This window comes from Silurus aristotelis (genome assembly GCF_946808225.1).
Source record: "Silurus aristotelis genome assembly, chromosome: 2".
In the NCBI taxonomy this organism is placed as follows: domain Eukaryota; kingdom Metazoa; phylum Chordata; class Actinopteri; order Siluriformes; family Siluridae; genus Silurus; species Silurus aristotelis.
In genome coordinates this window covers 18,601,078-18,624,722 of record NC_139575.1, presented here as the reverse complement: position 1 = coordinate 18,624,722, position 23,645 = coordinate 18,601,078, and the positions used below count along the sequence as shown (strand labels likewise).

At 36.3% G+C, this 23,645-nt stretch overlaps 1 protein-coding gene across 9 annotated transcripts in view; it reads right to left on the bottom strand.

Annotated features, from left to right (window-relative positions):
- Nucleotides 1-23,645, bottom strand: part of LOC310714828 (metabotropic glutamate receptor 4-like) — a 134,922-nt gene that overhangs the window by 86,125 nt on the left and 25,152 nt on the right. For all 9 annotated transcript variants that reach the window (XR_014530147.1, XR_014530148.1, XR_014530149.1 and 6 more), the window contains exon 2: nt 10,243-11,049. Coding sequence is in view for 6 of the 9 variants with exons in the window: in XM_083520768.1 (XP_083376894.1) it covers nt 10,243-10,770 (528 nt within the window). In the remaining 3 variants the exon portion in view is untranslated. The remainder of the gene's footprint in view (nt 1-10,242; nt 11,050-23,645) is intronic.

Genomic DNA, 23,645 nt, shown 5'->3' with positions numbered 1-23,645 from the left:
GAACGGCCCATTTGCATGCAAAATTTCATGTTAACAGTTAAGAGATCTCTCATAAACAATTTGTTGGGATTTTTTTTTTAATAATACTGCAGCTATCATACATACCTGATTTGCTAAAAATTCACTGTAATGTTACACCTCATTTTATGCTGCAGAACCCATTGGATGTCATTCAAGTCATTTGAATACCTTAAATAGTGCAGATTTCATTAATATTATGAAACAGCTACAGCTGTTACAAAGCACTGCTTTGATTTAGCTGCATACAGTTTCTGACACTCTTTCATAAAAACTAGTGTGTTTCCCACAAATATCCACAAAAGATCCACAAGAATAAATTCATCTACAGGCTAAAATTGTTTCAACCACAGGCCTACAGTTTGCTTGTGTTAACGCATATATATATATATATATATATATACACATATATATATATATATATATATATATATATATATATATATATATATATATATATATTTATATATATATATATATATATATATATATATATATATATATATATATATATATATATATATATATATATATATATATATATATATATATATATGTATTTCATATTGCCTGACCATAATGTGAAGAAGAACCTCTAGTACTATTTCCTTTCCATTTACAGCAACTGGTTAACAGTTTTTAAAATCACTACTCAGAAGCTAGATAAACACAGACTAGATGTTCTTTCTTTCTTTCTTTAGATGTTTTATTAATCAACCTTTTTTATCATGTTTTCATCAAATAGAAAATCACTGTGCCTCCACCTAAACTTGATCCTAGACAACAAGCCCCATGACAGTAGACTTTAACCATCGAAATATTATGGTCCTAATGAGGATATATGCTTTGTACATTGCTTGCCTTTAGATTTATAATGTCCCTTATTATGAATTTCTACTGTTCAAAATACTTCCAGCTTTCATCCTTTTTCCATTCTCTTTGCCAGTAATAAATTACTTTTTCTTGGAAAAGCATTACCTGTGTTTATACAAGTTTATTTCTATTTTATGAGCATTGAGTGTTGTTAGTGTAGTTTTTTTTTTTTTTTATTTAATCTGGCTACACTCTGTGTATAATCTATATAGTATACGGCATTCTGTTTATCCTTGTACACGTTTTAACCAACAGCCAGTTACAGCTATTGTGGTTGAGGTTAGTTTCTCTACTCAGGGTTTGCAGAGTTAGGACAGCAAGGGCAATGCTGAATTAGAACAGAGGTCAAGATAGCTAGATTACAGAAATCAGCATTGTGATAATGGTAGAATTCTAATAAAGCATTGATATCATAGATTATATGCATGAACATATAAAAACCCACATGTTGTATATAGTTTTAAAAGTGAGCCATAATAGTTACATTCTCCAGCCAAGTAAGTTCTCTAAACAAGTATCTGTTCCTGTGTAGCTTTTCTAGCTAGACCATGTTATTAAATCTGTTTGAAAATGTTTTATTTATTTATTTTTTTCAATGCTGTCCTTAATTACTTCTGTAAGCTGCACACAAATGTTGCCATAATAAATGGCTGTTAAGACATTCACAAAACTAAAAAGCTTGGGGGAAAAAATGGTTATATTCTTTCAGTTAGATTTTATCATAGTTTTGTTTGTTTATTGCATTTGTCCCAATAGAAATGCTACATCTTTAGACTTTATTTCAAGTCACTTTGTGAGTCAGTCATCATGTGATTGGGTGTAACTCAAGTCTGTGTGCCTATTTTGAATGAGTCCATGGAGTGGAGTACCCCTTTAAAATAGTGTACTTACCTATTTAAGGCATTTTCTTACACAGGTGTTTACTTGCACACACACAGCCATGTAATCTCCATGGAAAACATTGGCAGGATATTGGGATGCTCTGGAGAACTGAATGGAAACATCTATGAGCAACAACAGCTCATCTCTAAAGTGACAGGCCACACACTAGCAAAGAGGCCTGAAGTACATACAAAGTGGAAAAAAAATCATTTGTCTTCCGTTGCTACAACTGCTTCTGACACAGACTGTCTCTGGAAGCAAAGTTAGCATGCCCAGGAGCTAAACATTGTTTTGTTTTTTTAATCTGAGCTGCTGCTGCAAAAAAAACCCTAAGATCACCATGAACAATGTCAAACATCAGTAAGAGTGATATAAAATACAGCACCATTAGACTCGGAGGAGTATAAACATGTACTCTGGAGTGATGAATCACACTTTAGTGTTTGGCAGTAGGACAGATAAGTCTGGGTTTGGCAGATGCCTGAAGAACGCTACCTGCCTTAACATATAATTCCAACAGTAAAATGTGAGAGAGAAAATGCTCTAAGGCTGTTTTTTTATGTTTGAAGCTGGGATGCCTGGTGTCAGAGCTTATCAAGTGACATCCTGGATAATTCTTTACTTTTTGTTTCACATCGCTCATTTCAGCAAAGCAATGACAGAATGACGTATTTAGGGCTAATACAATTGAAATATCATAATTCCATTATTCAGACCACAGACATATCTATAGATTTAAAAGACAGTGGTGTAGATTTTGCACATGAACTGATGTTTGCTGAAAACATGTCTTAGGCATGTTTTAAATTCTTTTTCTTGCTTTGAATATTCAAGGAAGGTGCAGTGCCATTGTCTGACTATTTGTTGTAACCACAGTATCCTGAATATCATGTTTCGAATTGTAAGTACATTTACACAAGTAGAACTCGAAACTAACAGCTTTGAAGGAAGGAGCCTGAGCCAACAACATGTCTGGTCCTTTATATTCAGCAATTCAGAATTATTAAAACACTCCTCAAGCCAAAAGGAAGAGACTTAATAAAAAGACTGTTTCAGACATTTGACTTTACTGTGTCTTTGACCTTTTTGGACCATTTCCAAAAATCTTCTGGTTACAATGATAATTTCTTAAATTGTATGTTCAATTGTTCCTGAAATATTCTTTGACTCTTGTACAGGTGCATTGATAGATAGACATACAAACCAATGGCAAAACTAATAGATAATGTTTTGGTCTCCACTGCAATTTTGCCATTAGCACTGTTCTATTAATTTTACTATATGACAAGTAAAAATACTAAGTCAAAAGCAAAATAGCTTACATCCTATGCACACTACAATTTTATGAGCTTTGTCAGGTCACAGCAAACCAGCAACTCAATTATCTGTGAAAAATATAGTCTCCAAACCTGGCCACCATTGCCTACACTTCCCACACTCTGCAGCGCTCTCAGACACCAAGCTATTGATTGAACACACCTGCATGCAATTTTACACACATACACGACCCTGCTATGTAAAGAGATTTTTGCCTGAAAACCCCAAGCCTTACTGTTCTGATTGCCTTGTTAATATTGGCCTGCTTTCGGTTCATGTTCTTGATTTTAATCTAGCTCAGTATAGGCTGCCTATAGAGTCCCTGATCCTCTTCTGCATTTTGACCAAGATTTATCTGTACAGTTCAGATAATTCAGCTCTAGCATTAGAAAAAAAAAAGCATTTTCCCAAGTTTCTCTTATGGGACAAGCTTAATTTAGCACCTAATATATACATTTCGTTTTGTGTATAATTATGTGTCTGCACATAACATTAAAAACTAAAATAATAGCCTGTCAACTTGCTGCAATACTGTAGCATAGAATATAGAATAGTATAGTAAAGAATTGCATTTTCATTCTTGCCGAAACTGGAGGCATTCTGTTATACTTTTAGTGCTGGAAAGCACTATTTTGTTAGGTGCCAGATAATTAATTAGGGACACTAATTTGACTGATTGATGTGATAATTACTATTAAGGCTACTAATTAAAGAATATATTTGCAATATACTAGATGTCTGTTAGTGGATTATTTGTATATATAATACTCAACAATGTGCAAATTTTTTGTTTATTTTCTAATTCTACCTTGGTTTTAGGTTACGTTGTGTTAAATCTAAGAGCAGAGAACAAACACAAACTTTTTATATCTGTAATATCAATTTTGCTAATGGCAAATTGTGGTCTATATTTGAACTCTGCATGCTGACATTTTTAATTTTAATCAAAATGTGCCGCCAAGAAAATGAACTAAAGCACCTTTGTAATCTGATTCTGAATCAAGTAAAACTGTCATAAATACTGACCTAAATGTGGAACATAATCTGCTTAATACCACCCATGTGGTCCCTGCTGAAATGGTTTGTTGAGAACAGAAAAGGAGATCTTGGTTGCCCGGCACAGAGCACCGATTTCAACTTATGCCAAATCCCTAATGAAGTAATGTTCCATCATCTAATAAAAAGCCAACATCTTGTGGAAAAGAACTGGCTTTGCATAAAAAGGGAGACTAATTCTCTTTCAATGCCTTGATCTCAGAAGAAATATTGGAAAAGGTACACACACAATGTGCTGAAACTTGGACACTCTGAGCCTTCTGCATGCAAATGCATGCAATTTGACTGTCTCTAGGCATAGCTCAAAGAAGGCAGCATTTTCCTTCAATATCTAGAAAAATACTTGTTTTCTTTCTCCAGTTCTCTTGTACAACCATAGAATTATACCGCTAATATTCTCAATCATGTTTATAGTATAATAATAGCCTAATTGCTGTCATTCACAAAATGTATACCTCACAATTTTGTAAGATTAAGAAATGATCAGTGACATAATGCATAATCTTTAAACCCCTATTTTGCACTCCAATTAATCGACCTAATAAGATAAAGCATATTTTATTATAATTTGCTGTTTATTGACTGTGCACACAGCCACCTTTATACTGCTAGTCATATGCAAATGTGGACATTGTTGTGAAGTTCCGATCATTGGGGGTATAAAATGGTTTAAATGCAGTATCCTAAGTGGAAATTGTAAGGGTTCTCTTTCATTTGAAACACGTTTACACAATTTATCACATTTGCATTTACATAAGCAAAGAATCTACAAATGTGTCTGGTGTTGGACTTTTATGACTTTTTGCACTTTAATCCTAATTGTAGTACACAATACAGTATGTGGTATAGAGTGTAGCATACTTACAAAATCTGTATATTCTAAAATATTGACACTATAAAATGTTTATTCGATTGAATGAAGTAAAGAATAGCTCGTCACGGTCTTTTGGAGTTCATGCCACACACACACACACACACACACACACACACACACACACACACACACACACACACACACACACACACAGAGTCTTCCTTCATAATATATATATATAGCAGTGGCCTCTGTAATTCTCAAACAGGACTCTTCCAAGAGCGGGCCGCCTGGCCAAATTGAGCAATTGGGGAGAAGGGAGAAGCCTTAGTTAGAGAGGTGACCAAGAACCCGGAGATCCAGTGTGGAGATAGAACAAAGTTACACAAGGACAACCATCACTGCAGCTCTCCACGAATCTTGGCTTAATGGCAGAGTGGCTAGATGGAAGCCTCTCCTCAGGGCAAAACCCATGGGAGTCTGCTTAAAGTTTGAAACATGAAGGACTCTCAGACTGTGTGAAACAAGATTCTCTGGTTTGATAAAACCAAGATTGAACTGTTTGGTCTCACTTTACATTCACATTTATGAAATTTGACAAACACCCTTATCTTACAATTCATCTCATTTATAAAACTGAGCAGTTGAGGGTTAAGGGCCTTGCTCAAGGGTCCAGCAGTGGCAGCATAGTGGTGCCTTGGATTTGAACTCATGATCTTATGGTCAGAAGTCCAAGATCTTAATCACTGAGGAAACCCTTCCCAATTTAAAAACATTATGTCTGAAAGAAATCAGACACCTCTCAACACCTGCCCTGTTGTGGGGTGTTTTTCAGGAGCAGGGATATTTTCAATGAAAAATTGTTCTCAGGACCTCAGTCTGGGCCACCTTCCTACATGACAACAACCCTAAGCACACATCCATGATAACACAGGATTGGCACAACTCTGTGAATGTCTATAACTTGGACTTGATCTCTGGAGAGACCTGATCTTGAGAGGATTTGCTATAAAGAATGACAGAAAATCTGTCAGTCCAGGTGTGCAGAGGATGATGCATCATTCAGCAATAAGTACTTTATTAAAGTCGGGGACTGATATACTGTAGGGTAAGGAGGCCTGCGATGCAGTTACCATTCCAATTTATCCCAAAGCTGTTCTATAGGGTTGAGTTCAGAGTTCAAGTTATTCAAAATCTTGCTCTACAACCTAAATGGAGTTCACTTGCAGAGGAGCATTATCATGCTGGAACAGGTTTGGATCTTCTAAATTAAGTGAAATGACCCAACAATTTTTCAAAAGCCCAAACAATGGTTGACAGCCTTCAAATCAGCACAGAGCTCATTTATAACCTTTAAATGATAACGATGAGTTCAGCAAGAATTCCCGGAGTTGAAGTTGTACCAAACAGCTGTTATGCAATGTTTATTTAAAATATTAATCAGGCGAAGTGCATTAACTCATTACACTCTACTGCTGCGGAGACAGATTTCCTTCACATTTTATCAACCGGTGTAGATAAAAGGGTGTCTTTAAGGGCGGATGCTTTTGTTGTATCAAGATGTTATCATGTCTCTGCTCATTCTCTTAGGTGCTTTAGACTCTGTATTTGACAAGACCAATATTGATTCAAGAAACAAATGAAGACTATCTGCAGTAGGTAAAAAAAAAGCTTAACGCTCAAAAGGAAATGTCTTAAAATGATATGCACTTTGCTTTTCTGTGAACTCATCTGTCTGCTCTGAGAAAACGCCTCTGTCCACCTCTTAAATAAATGAGGTGAGACACCAGCTCATTTACAGATTTACTGTTTAATCCATAATAAAGTATCTTGGAAAAGAGTGATATAGTCTGGCAAGAAAAAGGGCATGATTTAGCACCAGCCTCTTTCTTGTAAGCCCTTTGATGTGTAGTCAGGGAAAATCGTGGAGCTTGAGCACTGTAGAAATGTTGCACAAACTACAAGCGATTACCAGCAGTGGCATTCAGCACTCAGGCATTTTGCAACAGACAGTAAACTGTTTAGGAATAAGAATGAGAAGAAGAGAAAGCTGTCCATGAGTAAATGAATGTAACTGATGAAGAAGAACAAGTGGCATTTATGTCTGAATGCAAGGAGAATTGCATGTTCATTGAAAGTGTTGAAATAAGTAGTGTTGACAAATGGGGGTGGGAAGACACCTCTTTTGTTCAAGGGGGAAAAAAAACATCAAGGTTGATTGCAAAGAGCTGAAGAGCATAGATAAAGGTGTAACGTGCAACCGGTGGTGTAGTTAAAAGGTTGGTGACTAAAGCGTTTAATCAGTGGCGATCTCAGAGCTGATTGTTACAGTGCAGAGATGAATAATAGTAAAAAAAATAATAATAATTGTGTCTACAATATTAGCAATCCATCCACATCAAGTATGCACTGATCCAGACCACACACCTCTCCATTAGTAATGGTAGCATTTTAGCTGTATGCTTTAAATGTGCTTATAGCAGCACTTGTGCCCAAGGCATATCATCACTGCCACAAATCTGCCATACACACACACCCTGCCATAGATATGTCTGTAATCACAGCTCCAGCACCAATGAATGCCACTGCATAAATGTCTTCTTTTTTTTTTTTTTGGGTAAACATCCATTAAACACACAGCTGTCTCTGGGCCACCCAGCTTAGAACAAGGAAAAGGATCAATCACACCGACTACAGACTAGCGGCAGATGACAAACATAGCTAAGCGCAGATTCGTACATTATTCATACAAAGCAGGTGCAAAATTGAACCTGAATGCAAACAAAATTTGGGTACATTACTACACAGAATCCATCAGAAATTTGAGAGGTGCCTTTTGATCTTTCAGAATGATTCAAAATTCATGTAGCAAACAGGAGTGAAAGTAATGACTTGCTTTAGCTGTCGCATCAGGAATGAATTGAATATGAATCATAGAAGCATGTTTTTTTCTTGGTTGGATTAAGTGTTGGGGAAAAATCATTGGGCATTTCCCAAAAGAAGGACTTTTACTTGTAGGATTTAGCTTAATCAATGTCTGGAAAAAGCCAGCCTGTAGAGTCTGCAGATGTATTTCATCATATCACAAGCAAACCCAAGTCCAGTAAATGCTTATCTGGTTAAAGCAGAGAAAATATTTGCTATTCTAGGTTAGTCTGAGATTATTCTGGTGCTATAAGCTTTGGCAGTTAAACTGCTAATAGCATGAATCTGCAAACTGCTGCAGAACCGTTGCCTAAATGTTATTTCCATTACCAGAAAAATAATTCAGCCTGTTATTATTTGAAGGTAAGCTAAATAAACAAATTCATTGTAAATGACCCAGTATTACACACTTTGAGAAGCAATATTTTCTTAAAATGTAGAAAGGGCAGCTGATGAATATTTCCATTCTAATTCTAATAAATAAATAAAAAGAGAAAGCCATCACCTATTCATGGCCATGATTTTTACAACTGAAGTCCTTTTGTACATATTTTAATATTACTATTCTGTTTGCACTGCATGAAGGTGGGCAAAATTATTATTTGCACATTCAATTTATCATTTAGCAATTTACATATTCATATCCTCACCACCCAAGCATTCATTAAAAACTTGCTATTTAACATTCATCATACTGATGTACTACCTGACATTCCAGGATACATATGCAGTATATTTGATGTTTGAAAATAGAAAAATTACTTTTTTATTCATGATAGTCTATATGACGGCATGTTTTATAATAAATAGAAACCAAATCATATGAGTAATGAACATAAAGTGTCATTAATAAAAAAAAAAAAATGCGTTCATTTATTGATGTATCATTACTAACTGCTTTATACTGGCCTGGGTCATTATGGGTCTAAACACTGGGCACGAGGTAAGAATACACCCTGGACAGCCCTCCATTCTTACACACTAATATCTTGGAGCCATTTAGCATAGCAAATCCATTTTTCTTTCTTTGTGGAGCAGCTCTACAAGGTCTCCTTATTTACATGTGACTTTCCTTCAGGTTTTAGTGATGAGTTGTTCAGGAATAACAGGACTCAGGACTAACGAGATGTCTTAGACAGTGATTCACTTGTAACATGAAAAACCATAGATTCTGTACAGAAAACAGAAATGATTAGTTTACTTAAATCTTCCCTCCTGCTTTTGTTCCTTTTTGCTTTAAATATTTGAATCTCAAGAATAATCATTTCTGTTTCCTGTACAGAGCCTAACCAGCTTTTACATTACAAATGAATGATGTGGTGCAGGCATGAACGAATCACTCTCTTACTCTCACTCTTATTAGTCAAAAGTCATATTAAGGATTTGTTCAAAATGAACAAACCTTCACAAAAACCTGAAGGAAAACTACTTAAAAATGAGGAAATCAAGCAGCAACAACTTTAAAGACAGAAACACCTCCAGAAATCAAGCTCCTCAAAGACAGTCATTTAAGCTCAGAACACAACCTGCTGTGCCACCAGGAACTCATTTTTACCTTTTAAAAACAAGCTGCAGTTTTCTCAACTGAAAAAAAAAAAGAGCTGTGTGAATACATGAATCACTGTGAAGGGAACCTAGCTGTGTGTGCCTATACTGTCACTCTACCTTAAACACTAGAATTCTTAGTAATTCTTAGACTCTCAGTAAAGTGTCAGATTTAAAAACTGCATAGAATTCATGGATCTCACAGGGTTCTCTGATAAAATGAGTAGATTCCCATAATGCACTACAAACTTTGATCATTTTTTTATTCTTCACACTGTGGTATGATAGTAGTATTCAAAAGAGTAATGAAATGAAATCTTAAAGGTATGTTTTTTCATACCTGCTATTAGGCTTAGCTAAGTGCTCTAACATATACCCCTGAATGATGGTCCTTCGAAGAACTGAATGAAAGCTGTAAGGAGCTAGCTGCTGAAATGGCCATGACAGCAGGGTTTGCTGAACACTGTGACTGTGACTTAATTGGTTTTCAGGTAAAAAAAAATCAAACAGAACACCACATAGGGTTTACTAATATTGAAGCCATTCTGACCTTATCTGGTTAGCATTAGCTCTAAGGACTGGAAAGACAACTATTGACAGCACCACATGCTAATATCATCTAGCCAGATTAAGCCACATTCACATTTATTGTAACTAGTTACAGTGAATAATTTTCAGTAGATGCTGTACATGCTGGCCTATTACTTACAATTCGATATTACTAAAAATCCTTTTTACACATTTTATTGTCATTGTTCGGCACAGAGCAGCATCAGAAATGTGATCAGCCTAGAGGGAACAATGGTACTTACCTTAAACAAGCGCAGGATATTAGCTACCATGATGGACACTGAGCTAGAAGAAGCACCAATGACACCCACAACTCTTTCTGGCTTTGTAATGATGGGAGAGCCACCATCAGCACACTTCACATCCATCCCATCCTTCTCTATAAGTGCCTGGACAAATGTTAGTGATTGCTCCAGAGCATGTGTATCTCGGGAACAAGTGTCCAGAATACGGGCCCCCAGTGTGATGTTGGGAAGCAAGTCGTGGTCATTGTTAATGCGGTCCAGAGCAAAAAGCATTGCCTCCAGACGATGAATTCCCTTCTCCTTTTTCAGTTCTCCACATGGCTTTCCACCATGGCCTCTTGCATGCACTGGGAACAGTCCTCCCAAAGAGATGTCTCCATCGATACGAATGGAGTTTAAATATGCATGGCCTGGGCCTTTAGGTTTTGCTGCCAAAGTGGTCAGAAAGAGACTCAGAAGAACAAGCAGTGAACATAAGCCACAGCAGCTGGTCAATCTGACTCCACTTAATAAAGGTGGAGACATTGCAACAAGCCAGCTCTTGTCTATACTTCTGTGTTTTTTTTCTTACTTAAAAAGGTGACCAATGGTGGACCCTTTCAAGGGTGTAAAAGCATTTTAAAGCTCATTGTTGTATCAATATATCAAAGTAGGTGCAATAAAATGAAATAGACATTTGGCTTTACTAGAAGGTGCTGTCTCTTATTCCATTGTTCACAGTCCATAAATATTCATCTCCTTGAGGTCAGGTTTTTCAAAAGCTCCTTAGGCCTGAGATAGAGCTTTGTCCTCTGGAGTGACTTCCTGGAAAAGAGAAATGATGAAAAGGATTTAGTCAAAAATGCGTGGAACATCTTGACTGGTTTGGGCAGCACTGAATTTTCCATTTTCTCCTCTATAGTTTGAAGCATCTACTTTAGAACTGCTCTCTCTCTCTCTCTCTCTCTCTCTCTCTTTCTCTCTCTCTCTCTCTCTCTCTCTCTCTCTCTCTCTCTCCTTTTCTCTCTCTCTCTTTTTGTCTTACTCACTCACTTACACACACAGACACACACACAGACACACACACAGACACACACACACACACACACACACACACACACACACACACACACACACACATACACACACACACACACACACACACACACAGAGTCTTCCCTCATATCTTGCACTTAAATAGTTGCTATGGGCTCCCAAGGTCGAAAAGACTGAGTGAGCTCCCACTTGTATGTTTTTGCTATTCTGAATAAAAGAGCTGCATTCTGATGAACCATTTTCTCTCTTGTTTTTAAAAATTTCTATTCTATTTATTTGTTTTTTTTATTTGTTTTCAGATCTTTACCAACAATGTGTCATAGGAAAAGTTAAATAATTAAAATTATACTTCAGAGTACATTCTGATTTAAAACAGCAATTCATCCCAGGATAATAGCTGGGCTTTTATTTAAGATTCCACAGTTCTTCCAGTGCACAAGGAAAGTAAATGAGCATTAATTAAATAATGAAATACATGCACCCTCGCACACATTTGGCAAACCTATTAGTGTGAGAGTCTAATAAGTGATCCCAGTTTGATTTTATGTCATGCATAAATAAGCCTAATTTGCAGCTGGGATTGCTAATTGAAATATATTGGGAAGATACTACTAAGAATTAATGAGAATTACCCTAATATCAGTTGAGACATGCTTAAATGTAGAAAAAAAGGGAACAAAATAAAACACTTTGAATAATGTTTGTCTTTATAGTGCAGCAGTATGCTGTATTTACTGTTTATTATTTAACTGTTGATTTTGCCCAAGCTGTTTTATATTACATATATGAATTCATCATAATACATGACAAATTTCAAAATAATAGCACATCACTATAATATATATTTATTCTCTTTCTCTTCTTTTCATAAAAATAATAAATTACTTTGTCTCAAGTCTGTTTTCAAGTCTCTTTATACAGATTGGCAAACATATATTCATTCTAAATGCTTCCTTCCTGTTTCTTTTGTTTTTATTCACTTCTTTTTACTGTCACTTTTTTACACACTTAAATGAAATTGCAGCATACAAATATATTAGCAAATATATTTTACAAGTTAGAAACTCTAAGCTACTCGGACTAAATTGTGCTGTCAGGAGCGTCAGTGTTTAAGATCTAATGTATATAATAAAACTGACAGGCAGTTTAACCTACTTTCAGGAAACCATGTCATCCTGAACTTATATCTATAATAATGTAGTAAAAGCTAGTTAGCTAGTCAACTAAACTTAAAAAAAATTACAGTTTAGGAACTTTATAACATTATTCATATTGTTAGTGCTGATTACAAATACAAATATTTACACTTGTTAAATTGCCTGCAACTGTGTAAACCACTTCCATGTTTTCACTGTCTGTAACCACCCCCCTGTGCTCTTTTAATGTAAAAACACATACTTGATATGCAATCTGGAAAACATTCAGGAGTATTAAATTGCACAGGGAAAAAAGAATTTATGTTAAAATTGACACTTTTGACAAATTAACTAATGCCCAGTCAGCCATGTTCTACCTCTCGGATATAGTCAAATTTATCTTATGTTTGAGAGGCAGAGTCTCTCAGAAGTAAAGATGGGCCGAGGTTCACCAATCTGCAAAAAACTGTGTCTACAAGCTGTGGAACAATTTTAGAATTATGTTTCTTAACATCAAGGGTGGTATGGAGACGGATGATCCGCTGTGGCGACCCCTAATGGGAGCAGCCGAAAGAAGAAGAAGAAGAACATCAAATTGTGAAGGATTTGAATATCTTATCATCTGCATTATATAATATCATCAAAAGATTTAGAGAATCTGGGAAAATCTCTGGGTAAAAGGGACAAGGGTGAAAATCAATACTGGATGCCTGTAATCTTCGGGCCCTTAGCCAGCACTGCATTGAAATCAGGCATGATTCTGTAATGAAAATTACTGTATGGGCTCAGAAACACCTTTAGAAATCATTCTCTGTAAACATAGTTTGCCTCACCATTTACAAATGTAGGTTAAAGCTCTATCGTGCAAAAAAGAAGCCATAGGTAAACATAAGACAGATATTTTGCCGTCTTCTCTGGGGTAAAACTAATTTAAGGTGGACTGTGGAAAGTCCACAGACAAATTGGAAAACTGTTCTGTGTTAAGACAAATAGAAATTAAATTTTTTTGGAAACCATGGATGCCACGTTCTCTGACTAAAGAGGAGAGAGACTGGCCGGCGCTAATCAAAGATGAAAAACATATACAGATTTAAAGCAACATATGCTTCTATCCAGACAGCATATTTTTCAGGAAAGGCCTTACAAAGTTCAGCAAAACAATGTTAATCCACACACTGCATTTATTACAACAGCATGGCTTCATAGCAGAACATTTTGGGTTCTAAACTGGCCAGCCTACAGTCCAGACCTTCCACCAATTGAAAATATTTAGCGCATCATGAAATAAAAAATTAAAAGACCCCAGTCTATTGAGAAGCTAGAATCCCAGGACATTGCTCTTTCAAAATTCCAGCAACTGGTCTCCTCTGGTCCCAGGGGTGTATGGGCTCTTGTAAAAAAAAAAAAAAAAAAAAAAAAAAAAAAAAAAAAGGCCTGTGTGACCTTATATTTTTTGATAAAATCAGTGCATTTCTTCTTTGTTTTCTATGTTCTATGTGTGTGTAGTAATCTAATAATAAGAAACTTTTTATAATTATTTTAGATAAAAAAAGGTCAAAAAGTGACATCATTAATATGATTCACTAAATGACCACTTGTACAATACATTTCATTTAATACATTTAATGCTTCGAGTCATTAAATTCTTCTTTATCTGGTCAACGCTGCATCAGTGCTAGTGTTATCTAATCACAGTTCAAACACATGCACCCATGACCTATTTCTTCACTACAGCAGATTTAAAATTGTCAGCAACTGTCTTTTATTGTTGCTCACCGAAGCTCAAAAACTCATTTTAACCTCCACTTATAACTGTTTTAGAAGCAGCATATTGCAGTGGCCTTTAATCCCAGTACTAAGCTCAGCAGACCATTTTTATTTGATCCCACTCTTCTTCTTTTTACCTTCACCCCTTATTCTTGTACTAAAAAGATGCAGATATGTCTACTCAAGTGTACGATACTTCAAAGACTTAAAATGGGATTTTTGCAGGAGCCATAAAATTATATATTTTTTTTTTTAACACTATGCTTTGATAAGAGAGCTTACAAGGGATTCATTCCCCCCAGAACAGAGAAAACGATCCACATATTTCAGGCTCTGTTTCTGTTTGTTCCAAGAGATCTGCGTCAAAGTGTGGACTGTATTTTACCTATCTTTGATTATGGAGGAATATGACTGCTATCTAAAATCTGTATGACAAGACAGAATTACTTAACCAATATGGCTGTAATTTCAGTGAATTGTGTGGGAGAAGATTCAAGCACCTGCTCCTTACAATCTCTCATTATCAAAGTGCTCAGGGAATCCTCCCTCTCTCTTACATCAAGCGCCGCACCCCCACCCCATTTGCTTTACCCAAGCTGTTGGCTGTGAAAGTTTGTTAATTAATACCACGAGATTAGCTTAGGTAGGGTTTTTTGTCACTCAATATGCTGTCGGTACCGAAGCAATCCTTAATAGATGGATTTACATAACTTGTCGTATTGTTTATCCTTAATTCATATACAGTGAAACCTTCGATTCTTGCGGGGGCATTCTAGACCATTCTAGAAAATCTCTCCTTTTGACAGTTCCTTTTTCAAGGGGAATTGTACATGTACTGTACTGTAAACTCAACGAAAATTGTGAATTATAAATGTTTTATTTACTACTTCAAATGAATAATACAATAATAAAATAGCTTTCCAAAAATTTTTATGTAATTTATTAGTACAAACTTTTAAGCTTTTAAGCCACTCGCGGCTTCTCGCGAACTATTGGATTTTTTGCAAGTTACTCTTAGTCCAGTTCCAAATCAAAAATCACGAACTATCGAGGTTGCGTGTGTCAAGGTCTCGAGTATGGAGGTTCCATTGTGTTTCCTGAAAGCATGTTAAAAAATAGGACATTATATTTTATGACTGATCACACCCATATCTGCTTAAAAGTTCCCATTCCAGGTTAGACTAACTTTATTGCTGTTATAATAACCTCCACTTTTATAGGAGGTCTCTGAATTAAATTTCGAAGTGTGACTGTGAGCATTTGACCATTCAGCCACAAGAGATTTGAGATCAGTCACAGTTCATCCCAAAAGTGATCGGTAGTCTAAAGGTTACAAGCCACTTAAATTCTTCCACTCCAAACTTGGCAGCTGTCTTTATAATTTGATAACCTGCAAATGTTCACCCAACAGTCAGCTTTCTCTTTCCTTATAACAATCACCAATTATAGAAGTATTACACATAATAAAAATATTGGAGCATTGTATATATAGTTTTTTTTTTTTTTTTTTAGCCTAGGTGTGCCCTGCTAGATTGTTTGTTTACATTAATTATGCCTACACTTGGTTTGAGCTCTGGTTTCATTTGAGAACAATGTTAATGTTGTAAAGATAAAAAAAATATGAAGAGCAGGGCACTGTTACCTAAACCTATGGGAGAAAAACAATCAATTTTGATCAGTTTGATCAGAGCCATTGCCCAAAACAATTGGACTGACCTAAAAAAAAAAAAATCCACTGGTGTACTAACAACCAGACATCGAACAGGTTGTTTAAAAAAATACAAAAACTTTTTTGCATGTCCAAATGTTTAAACTGTTTAATATTTCAAGAAGACTTTCAGAGCAGACATTTAGAGGCCATACCACAAGAGTTTTGGAACCAACATTAACCTCTACCAAAGAAAAGGAAAAGCCATTAGTGTGGAGAAAGACAGTATCGCTCATGATCCAAAACATATGAGCTTATTAGCTTATTATTGCATGGCTGCTTCTAAAACTGTGAAAGGCTCACTAATCTTTATTGATGATAACTTATCACAATAGCCACAGAATGAATTTATAAGTCTAAAGAAACAGCCTGCCTGCTATTTTACAGAGAAATAAATGTTATTGGGATGTAGTTCAGCAAGACAACAATTGTAAATGTGAATTTAAAATGCAGCCAAATCATACTGCCAACACTACACAGAACTTCATCAGAGGAAAAAATAGTGCAAGATGAAAAGTTGGCCAAGTCAGTTATCAGACCGCAACCCTGCATTCAAAGTAAACAACAACTGAATGAAGTAACAAAAGAGAATTAAGCAGTTTGGGATATCAGTGGGCCCTTGGCTTGGTTGATGCAGTAATTACAAGCAAGGAATAGGCAACCAAATATCATGTGTTATTTACTTTAACCTTACAATATAATCTTTTACAATACTTTTACTGACCTAAAATGTTTAGCTACCATGTTGTTCTATTGTCTCATATTCATATTTTTATCCCAAACCCAAATGTCTTCAGTCTACAGCAAAAGCAAAAGAATTGGTACTAGTACAGTACAGAAGGGACTGTAGGCTGAGCTGAAAGATCTGGGGAAGAAACTGAATCACTGATATTAAAGTGAAAGATATTTAGGATTGTAAGTAAGTCATGTAAGCTGTTATTTCTACTTTGAACCTTTTTCTTTCTAGTTGAAATAAACCTTAATACTTTCATTGTAAATGTTTTCACAGGTAGGAAATTACTACAAATTCTGTAAGAGGATTAGACATACAACTGAGCACAAATCCCAAATAATCACTGTTTGTACAAGTGTTGACTTCATTACAACAAATAAATGAAAACTTTTGACAGTCATATAATAGCAATCGTGTTTTGTGATGAAAGTCTTATAATCTACTGAGCAAACAATGTGGATTAAAGAATTATTGTCCTGTTTCAACAGCTATTGTTTGAGTGTGCAGCCATTACTGGAAAAACTGGCAAAAACAAACAATTCACATAAGAAAAAAGAGTTCCAGGTCTCATGTTCTCTATTGTTCCTTCTATTGTTCTATGCTGTATTGTATTGTATATGAAACACTATAGTTAAAATTCATGTAAAACTTTTGGTAATAGATAATAAATGATAAGCATTTATAATGTCTCATATTTCCTTTTTTGCTCAGCAATACACGATTTGGATTTCACAAATAGGATTTTATAGATAAAAACAAAGCTAGTCTAACACAATTGCTATTTGGATCATGTCGCAGGATACTGCTCATTCTGTGTTTCACAGCTTCATCAAATCCACTACAGAGATACCATTTAAACAGTTAAAACTGTAACTGATCTTAAATAATCTCCCTTCCTTGAAGTTAACAAATACAAAAAAGGTCCATGCACTGGAGTAAAGGTTACTTTTGACAGAGGTACTCATAACCCAGTAGATCCATTACACTTTCATCTATTAGCACACTAAAGGTGGCAAGCTCCTTTGAATACGGATTTCCATTAGGTGAGTCATTTGTTACAGTTCATTCACTTGAATATCATTTTAATCATTAGTGAGTTAAATCAAGGGGCAGTCTTCATACCCGTTCTCTATTCAACATAGGGAAGAGAACACTAGTGATGACACAGGAAATGAGTCAGTTTTTTACACACACACACAAAAAAAGGTCAGACAAAAAAAAAAAAACAGGTTAGACAATTATGTCTTAAAGGTTTAAACAGTTTGTGTATGAAAATGTGAGCAATTATTAATAATGTGTAAGTGCAACTGATGTACTTAATCAGACATAGTATTTTTAGTTGATAATTATACTTGAATCTATTCGATATGTGTACTTTATTTAAGACTTTTCTTGAAGTGTGTATTGCTATGTGTTTGTCTCTAGTCATTCATATTCTTCTTCTTCTTCTTTTTCTTTCAGCTTCCCACATTAGGGGTGGCCACAGTGGATCATCCATCTCCATACACCCCTCTACATCTGCCTCTTTTAAACCATCTACCTGCATGTCTTTCCTCACCACATCCAAAAACTTCCTCCTCGGCCTTCTTCTTTTTCTCCTTCCTGGCAGCTCCATCCTCAGCATTCTCCTACATATATACCCCAAGTCCCTCCTCTGCACATGTCCAAACCATCTCAATCTCGCCTCCCTCACCTTGTCTCCTAAACGTCCCACTCTAATAAACTTGTTTCCATCCTCGTCACTCCTAATGAAAACCTCATCTTCAGCTCTGCTACCTCCAGCTCCACCTCCTGTCTTTAAGTCAATGCCACTGTCTCTAAACCATACAACATCGCAGGACTCACCACAGTCCTATAAACTTTCCCTTTCACTCTTGCAAATATCAAAAACACTTCTGCCACTCTTCTCCATTACTTTGCATTGTTGACCCCAAGTGCCTAAACTCATCCACCTTCACCACCTCTTCTCCCTGTAACTGCACCACTCCACTATCACACTCTCTCTCTCATTCACACACATGTACTCTGTCTTACTCCTACTGACTTTCATTCCTCTTCTGTCCAGCGCGTACCTCCAAATTCCCAGGCTCTTTTCAACCTGCTCACTACTCTCACCACAAATCACAATATCATCCGCAAACATCATAGTCCATGGAGACTCCTGTCTGAACCCGTCTGTCAACCTGTCCATCACCACTGCAAACAGGAAAGGGCTCAGAACCAATCCTTAGTACAGTCACACCTCCACCATGATCCAGTCTGTCGTTCCTACTGCACACTTTACTGCTGTCAAACTGTCCTCATACATGTCCTGCACCACCCTCACTTACTTCTCTGGCACACCTGACTTTCTCATACAATACCACAACCCCTTTCTTGGCACCCTGTCGTACGCTTTCTCTAAATCCACAAAAACACAATGCAACTATATATAAATATTGCGTCCATAGTGCTCTTCCTCGGCATGATACCATACTGTTGCTCACAGGTGGTCACCTCTTCTCTCAGTCTGGCTTTTACTACTCTTTCCCATAACTTCATAGTGTGACTGATCAACTTAATTCTGCACATCTCCCTTATTCTTAAAAACCAATACCAGCACACTCCTTCTCCATTCCTCAGGCATCCTCTCACCTTCCAGAATCTTGTTAAACAACCTGGTTAAAAACTCCACTGCCATCTCTCCTAAACATCTTCATGCTTCTACCGATATGTCATCTGGTCCTACTGACTTTCCACTCTTCATCCTCTTAATCGCTGCTCTCACTTCCTCCTCATTTTCCTCATTCATCAGCTGGTCAAAATATTCCCTCCATCTTCTCAACACACTCTTCTTACACATTTCCATCTCCATCCTTTATTGCTCTAACTTGCAGCACATCCTTCCCAGCTTGGTCCCTCTGCCTTTCCAATCTGTACAAATCCTTTTCTCCTTCCTTAGTGTCCAACTTCTCATACAGCTCCTCCTTTTCCTTTTCCTTGGCTTTTGCCACATCCCTCTTCACCCGTTGCCGCATCTCCTTGTACTCCTGCCTACTTTTCTCATCTGTCGATCTCAATTCTGTTTTGCCAACCTCATTCCCCTTATGCTCTCCTGCACTTCCTCATTCCACCACCACGTCTCTTTGTCTTACTTTCTATTTCCAGAGGTCACACCAAGTGCCTTTCTAGCTGTCTCCCTCATCACTTCTGCAGTAGTTGCCAAATCATCCAGCACCTCTTCACCACCACCAAGCCCCTCTTATTCTTCACCTCCAAAGCCATCCTACAGACCACCATTTGATGCTGTCTAGCTACACTGTCCCCTACCAACACCTTACAGTCTTCAATCTCCTTCAGGTTGTATCTCCTGCATAGCATATAGTCCACCTGTGTGCACCTTCCACCACTCTTATACTTCACCCTATGATCCTGCTTCTTTTCAAAATATGTATTCACCACTGCAATTTTTATCCTTTTAGCAAAATCTACCATCATCTGCCCTTCCACATTACTCTCCTCTGCCCATCACCTCCTCATTCCCTTCCTCTACATGACCATTAAAGTCTGCCCCAATCACTAATCTTTCATTCCTAGGTAAACCTTCCACCACTTCATCTAACTCACTGTAGAATTTGCATTTTTTCCTCCATCTTCCTTGTGGAGCATAGTCACTGATGACATTTATCATCACCCCTTTAAATTCCTGCTTCATAAGTATCACCCTATCAGAAACTCTTTCCATCCACACCATGAAAGAACAGTTTAAACCCACTTCCAATGTTCCTGGCCTTACTCCCTTTTCACTTGGTCTCCTGAATACACAACATATCTACCTTTCTCCTCTCCATTATATTAGCTACCTCTCTCCCTTTACCCGTCATAGTACCAACATTTAAAGTCCCAACCCGAACCTCCACTCTCCTCCACTTCTCCTTTCCCCGCTGTCTCTGTAGACGTCTTTCTTCTCTCCTTCTCCTTCTTCGGACAACAGTAGCCCAATTTCCACCGGTACCCTGTTGGATAACGATACCTGTGGTGGACGTTGTTAACCCGGGCCTCGACCGATCCGGTATGAAATTCTGGTTCGTGATCTGCATATTTTATTTGGCAAAGGTTTTACGCTGGATGCCCTTCCTAAAGCAACCCTCCCCATTTATCCGGGCTTGGGACTGGCACTAAGAGTGCACTGGCTTGTGCAACCCTAATGGCTGGGTTTTTGTCTCTAGTCATTAGCAGTTCATATTAGAGTCGGGGGTTATATTAAAATAAAATGACCATTTTACTGTTATAAGATTGCACAAGCATGGTATTTGTGGGACAGTGTTATTTTTCCATTAAACTGTGTTTTCCATCACAGTGATAATAGCCATATTCAGAGAGGATTCATTTTACATGGAGAGCTGGGGTAATTACTTCTTTTAAGGGGGCTATCTAATTATTTTTTATTTCTGGCTGGATTGACAGGCTCAATGTTTCTTTCTGCACCCGTGAGAAAACTCCCAACTAAAATTACCGTACTTAAAGAGTTTTAACAAATTCCAGCATGCTCTAATAATTGTAAACTCATCCATACTTTTTTTTTTTTTACATGCTGGTAATGTCTTCTGCATAAAATAACATTTTGACCATGGCTAGAATCCTCATTTTACCATCTTTGCATATTCAGGGAATTTTTAGAAAGTCAGAGTAATTATATAAAGATAGATGCTTTGTAAGAGACTTTCAAATAATATAGTGCTGCTATGGTTTATTATTGCTTAGTCTCCATTGAGATCCTAATGTAAGGAAAAAAAAAGATAGTCAATCAAAGGAGTATACAATTCCAAGCTAATATAATGTTTTACGTTAAATCACAACTGTCCAGATATTTATTTTATTATTGAGCAGATTAAAACATTCTGATTATATCTATTGATGTCACAACCAGAAAATATTAATGTCTCAATAAGGCTAAATGTCCACCAAAGAAAAAAGGACAGTACAAATAGACCTGTGGAAATTAGAAAATCCCAGATTCACTCTTCGTTGAATTACAAACACCACAAAGTCTATAGGTATAAAGTGACATCATAGACATTGTGGTAGCTCGATTAGTGTAGCCCTAGGCAACAGGATTACATAGAATTCAGAGTTTTCAATGCCACCATTCATGGCATGCATGATACCAATGCTTCAGGCTACCATTCAACAATAGTGACAAGCTTAAGTATATCAACACATATTCTCTACCTACTACAGTTATGCCCCTCGAGCAAAGCACATACTTGCAGTATATGGGACCATTTTGCTGCTGTCATTTCAATCCAGCTGTGTGCCTCTGGCAATGAGGTATGCAAAAAAAAACAAAAAAAAAAACAGCCTATATAAATTGAATGTGTGAATATTAAAAACTTATTCCATGGTCTGATGGATTTCTGCAGTTTTCTGTTATGAAATGTATAGTACACCTCTAGGTAGAATAATCATTTTATTATTTTTTTACAATGTCTAATGCTAATTTTTTTTTTAAAGGAATGTGCACAATTTTCCAATTACTGTAAAAGTTGGTCATTCAGACAAGACACTTAAACATCCAATGTTGAAAATCATTGAAATCATTGATTTATGAGGCTGTATGTGATCAAATCATCCTAGTCTCACTTACACTGTGTTGTTTTGTTAAAAAGTGTCAAATAAAGACTACATGGTAAAGGTAAAGTCTATGCTATATCATATAAGGTTTCTTGCATTAAATGACAATGTTATCTGTAAAATGCAGTCAGAAGTGGAATAAAAACATGAATAGCAGGCATCTTGATAACAATATTTTTTACCTTTTACAATATACTTCTAAGTGAGTGCATAACCTGATTTTTCTAGTTGACCCACACAGATTATTGGAACTGCATGCAGTTCACACTTCTGAGGATGGCAAATTATTCTTGTGCACACAGCTAATTTGAATAATTATGGCTGTCTGATAAGAAGTTTTTCAATATTGTCTAAACCTCCACATTTAAAGCAAGAACTTGCCTTTCTGCCTAAAATAATTGGGAATAGATAATGCAGACCTATGAAGCTGATCACAGTTTTTTTTTCTGTCAGTTGCATTCTGACATAGTGTAAAAGCAGGACACAATTAAAAAAATACAGATAAAGTTTCAAAAAGGAGCCAAAAGGAGTCATTTTCTGAAATATTGGTGCCCTTGATAAAGATGGGCAAAAAAAGGTCATGGAAAAAAGTCTTTGTTGTTAATTAGCTTAATCTCACACTTTAAATTTGAAAAATATTTTAACTTTAACTAAATAAAAAGTATTCTAATGAGTTTATTTTTAAAAGCCACAAGCAATATGCAATATTAATGCTTCAATTACATTCAATTCTTTTAGGAAATTCTGTATTGAAGAGTCTCATATTCCTTGTCCTGTGTTCCCCAATTTCATGGTGCTGGTTTACTGATCGGAAGGTCGGGGATTCAAGACCCGGGATCGCCAAGCTGCCATTGTGGGCCCTTAACCTTCTGTACTCTGGGGCACTGTATCATCTGACCCCAGATTCCGAGCAAGTTGGGATATGCGAAGAAAATAGTTTGACTGTGCTGTAATGTATATGTGACAAATAAATGCTATTCTATTCTATACAAATTTGAAACATGTGTTGAGATTAAGCTCATTAGCCACAAAGGCAAAAAACCTGAAATACACAATATATTAACAGTAATAATTAATGATAAATTTGACATCTTTGCACACTTGTCTCGCTTAAATAGCCCTGGAATCCATTTGCACTCTATAGCAAATTATACACATTACACCACATTATACAACATTATACAGAAAACCGTAATGACAACGGAGAAGCAGGTAGAACAAAGAAAGTCTGGATTTTTCATACAAAATGAGGAAGAAGTCTTAGCACATAGATCTGCAAGATTTACAGGCTTGCATGAACCAATTAATGCTGTTAATCTGTTAAAATACTATTTAAACCCTATAAAGAAGCATTGATCAAAAGGATCTAATAATGTATCTAATTATTTATTTAATAAAACTATATTTT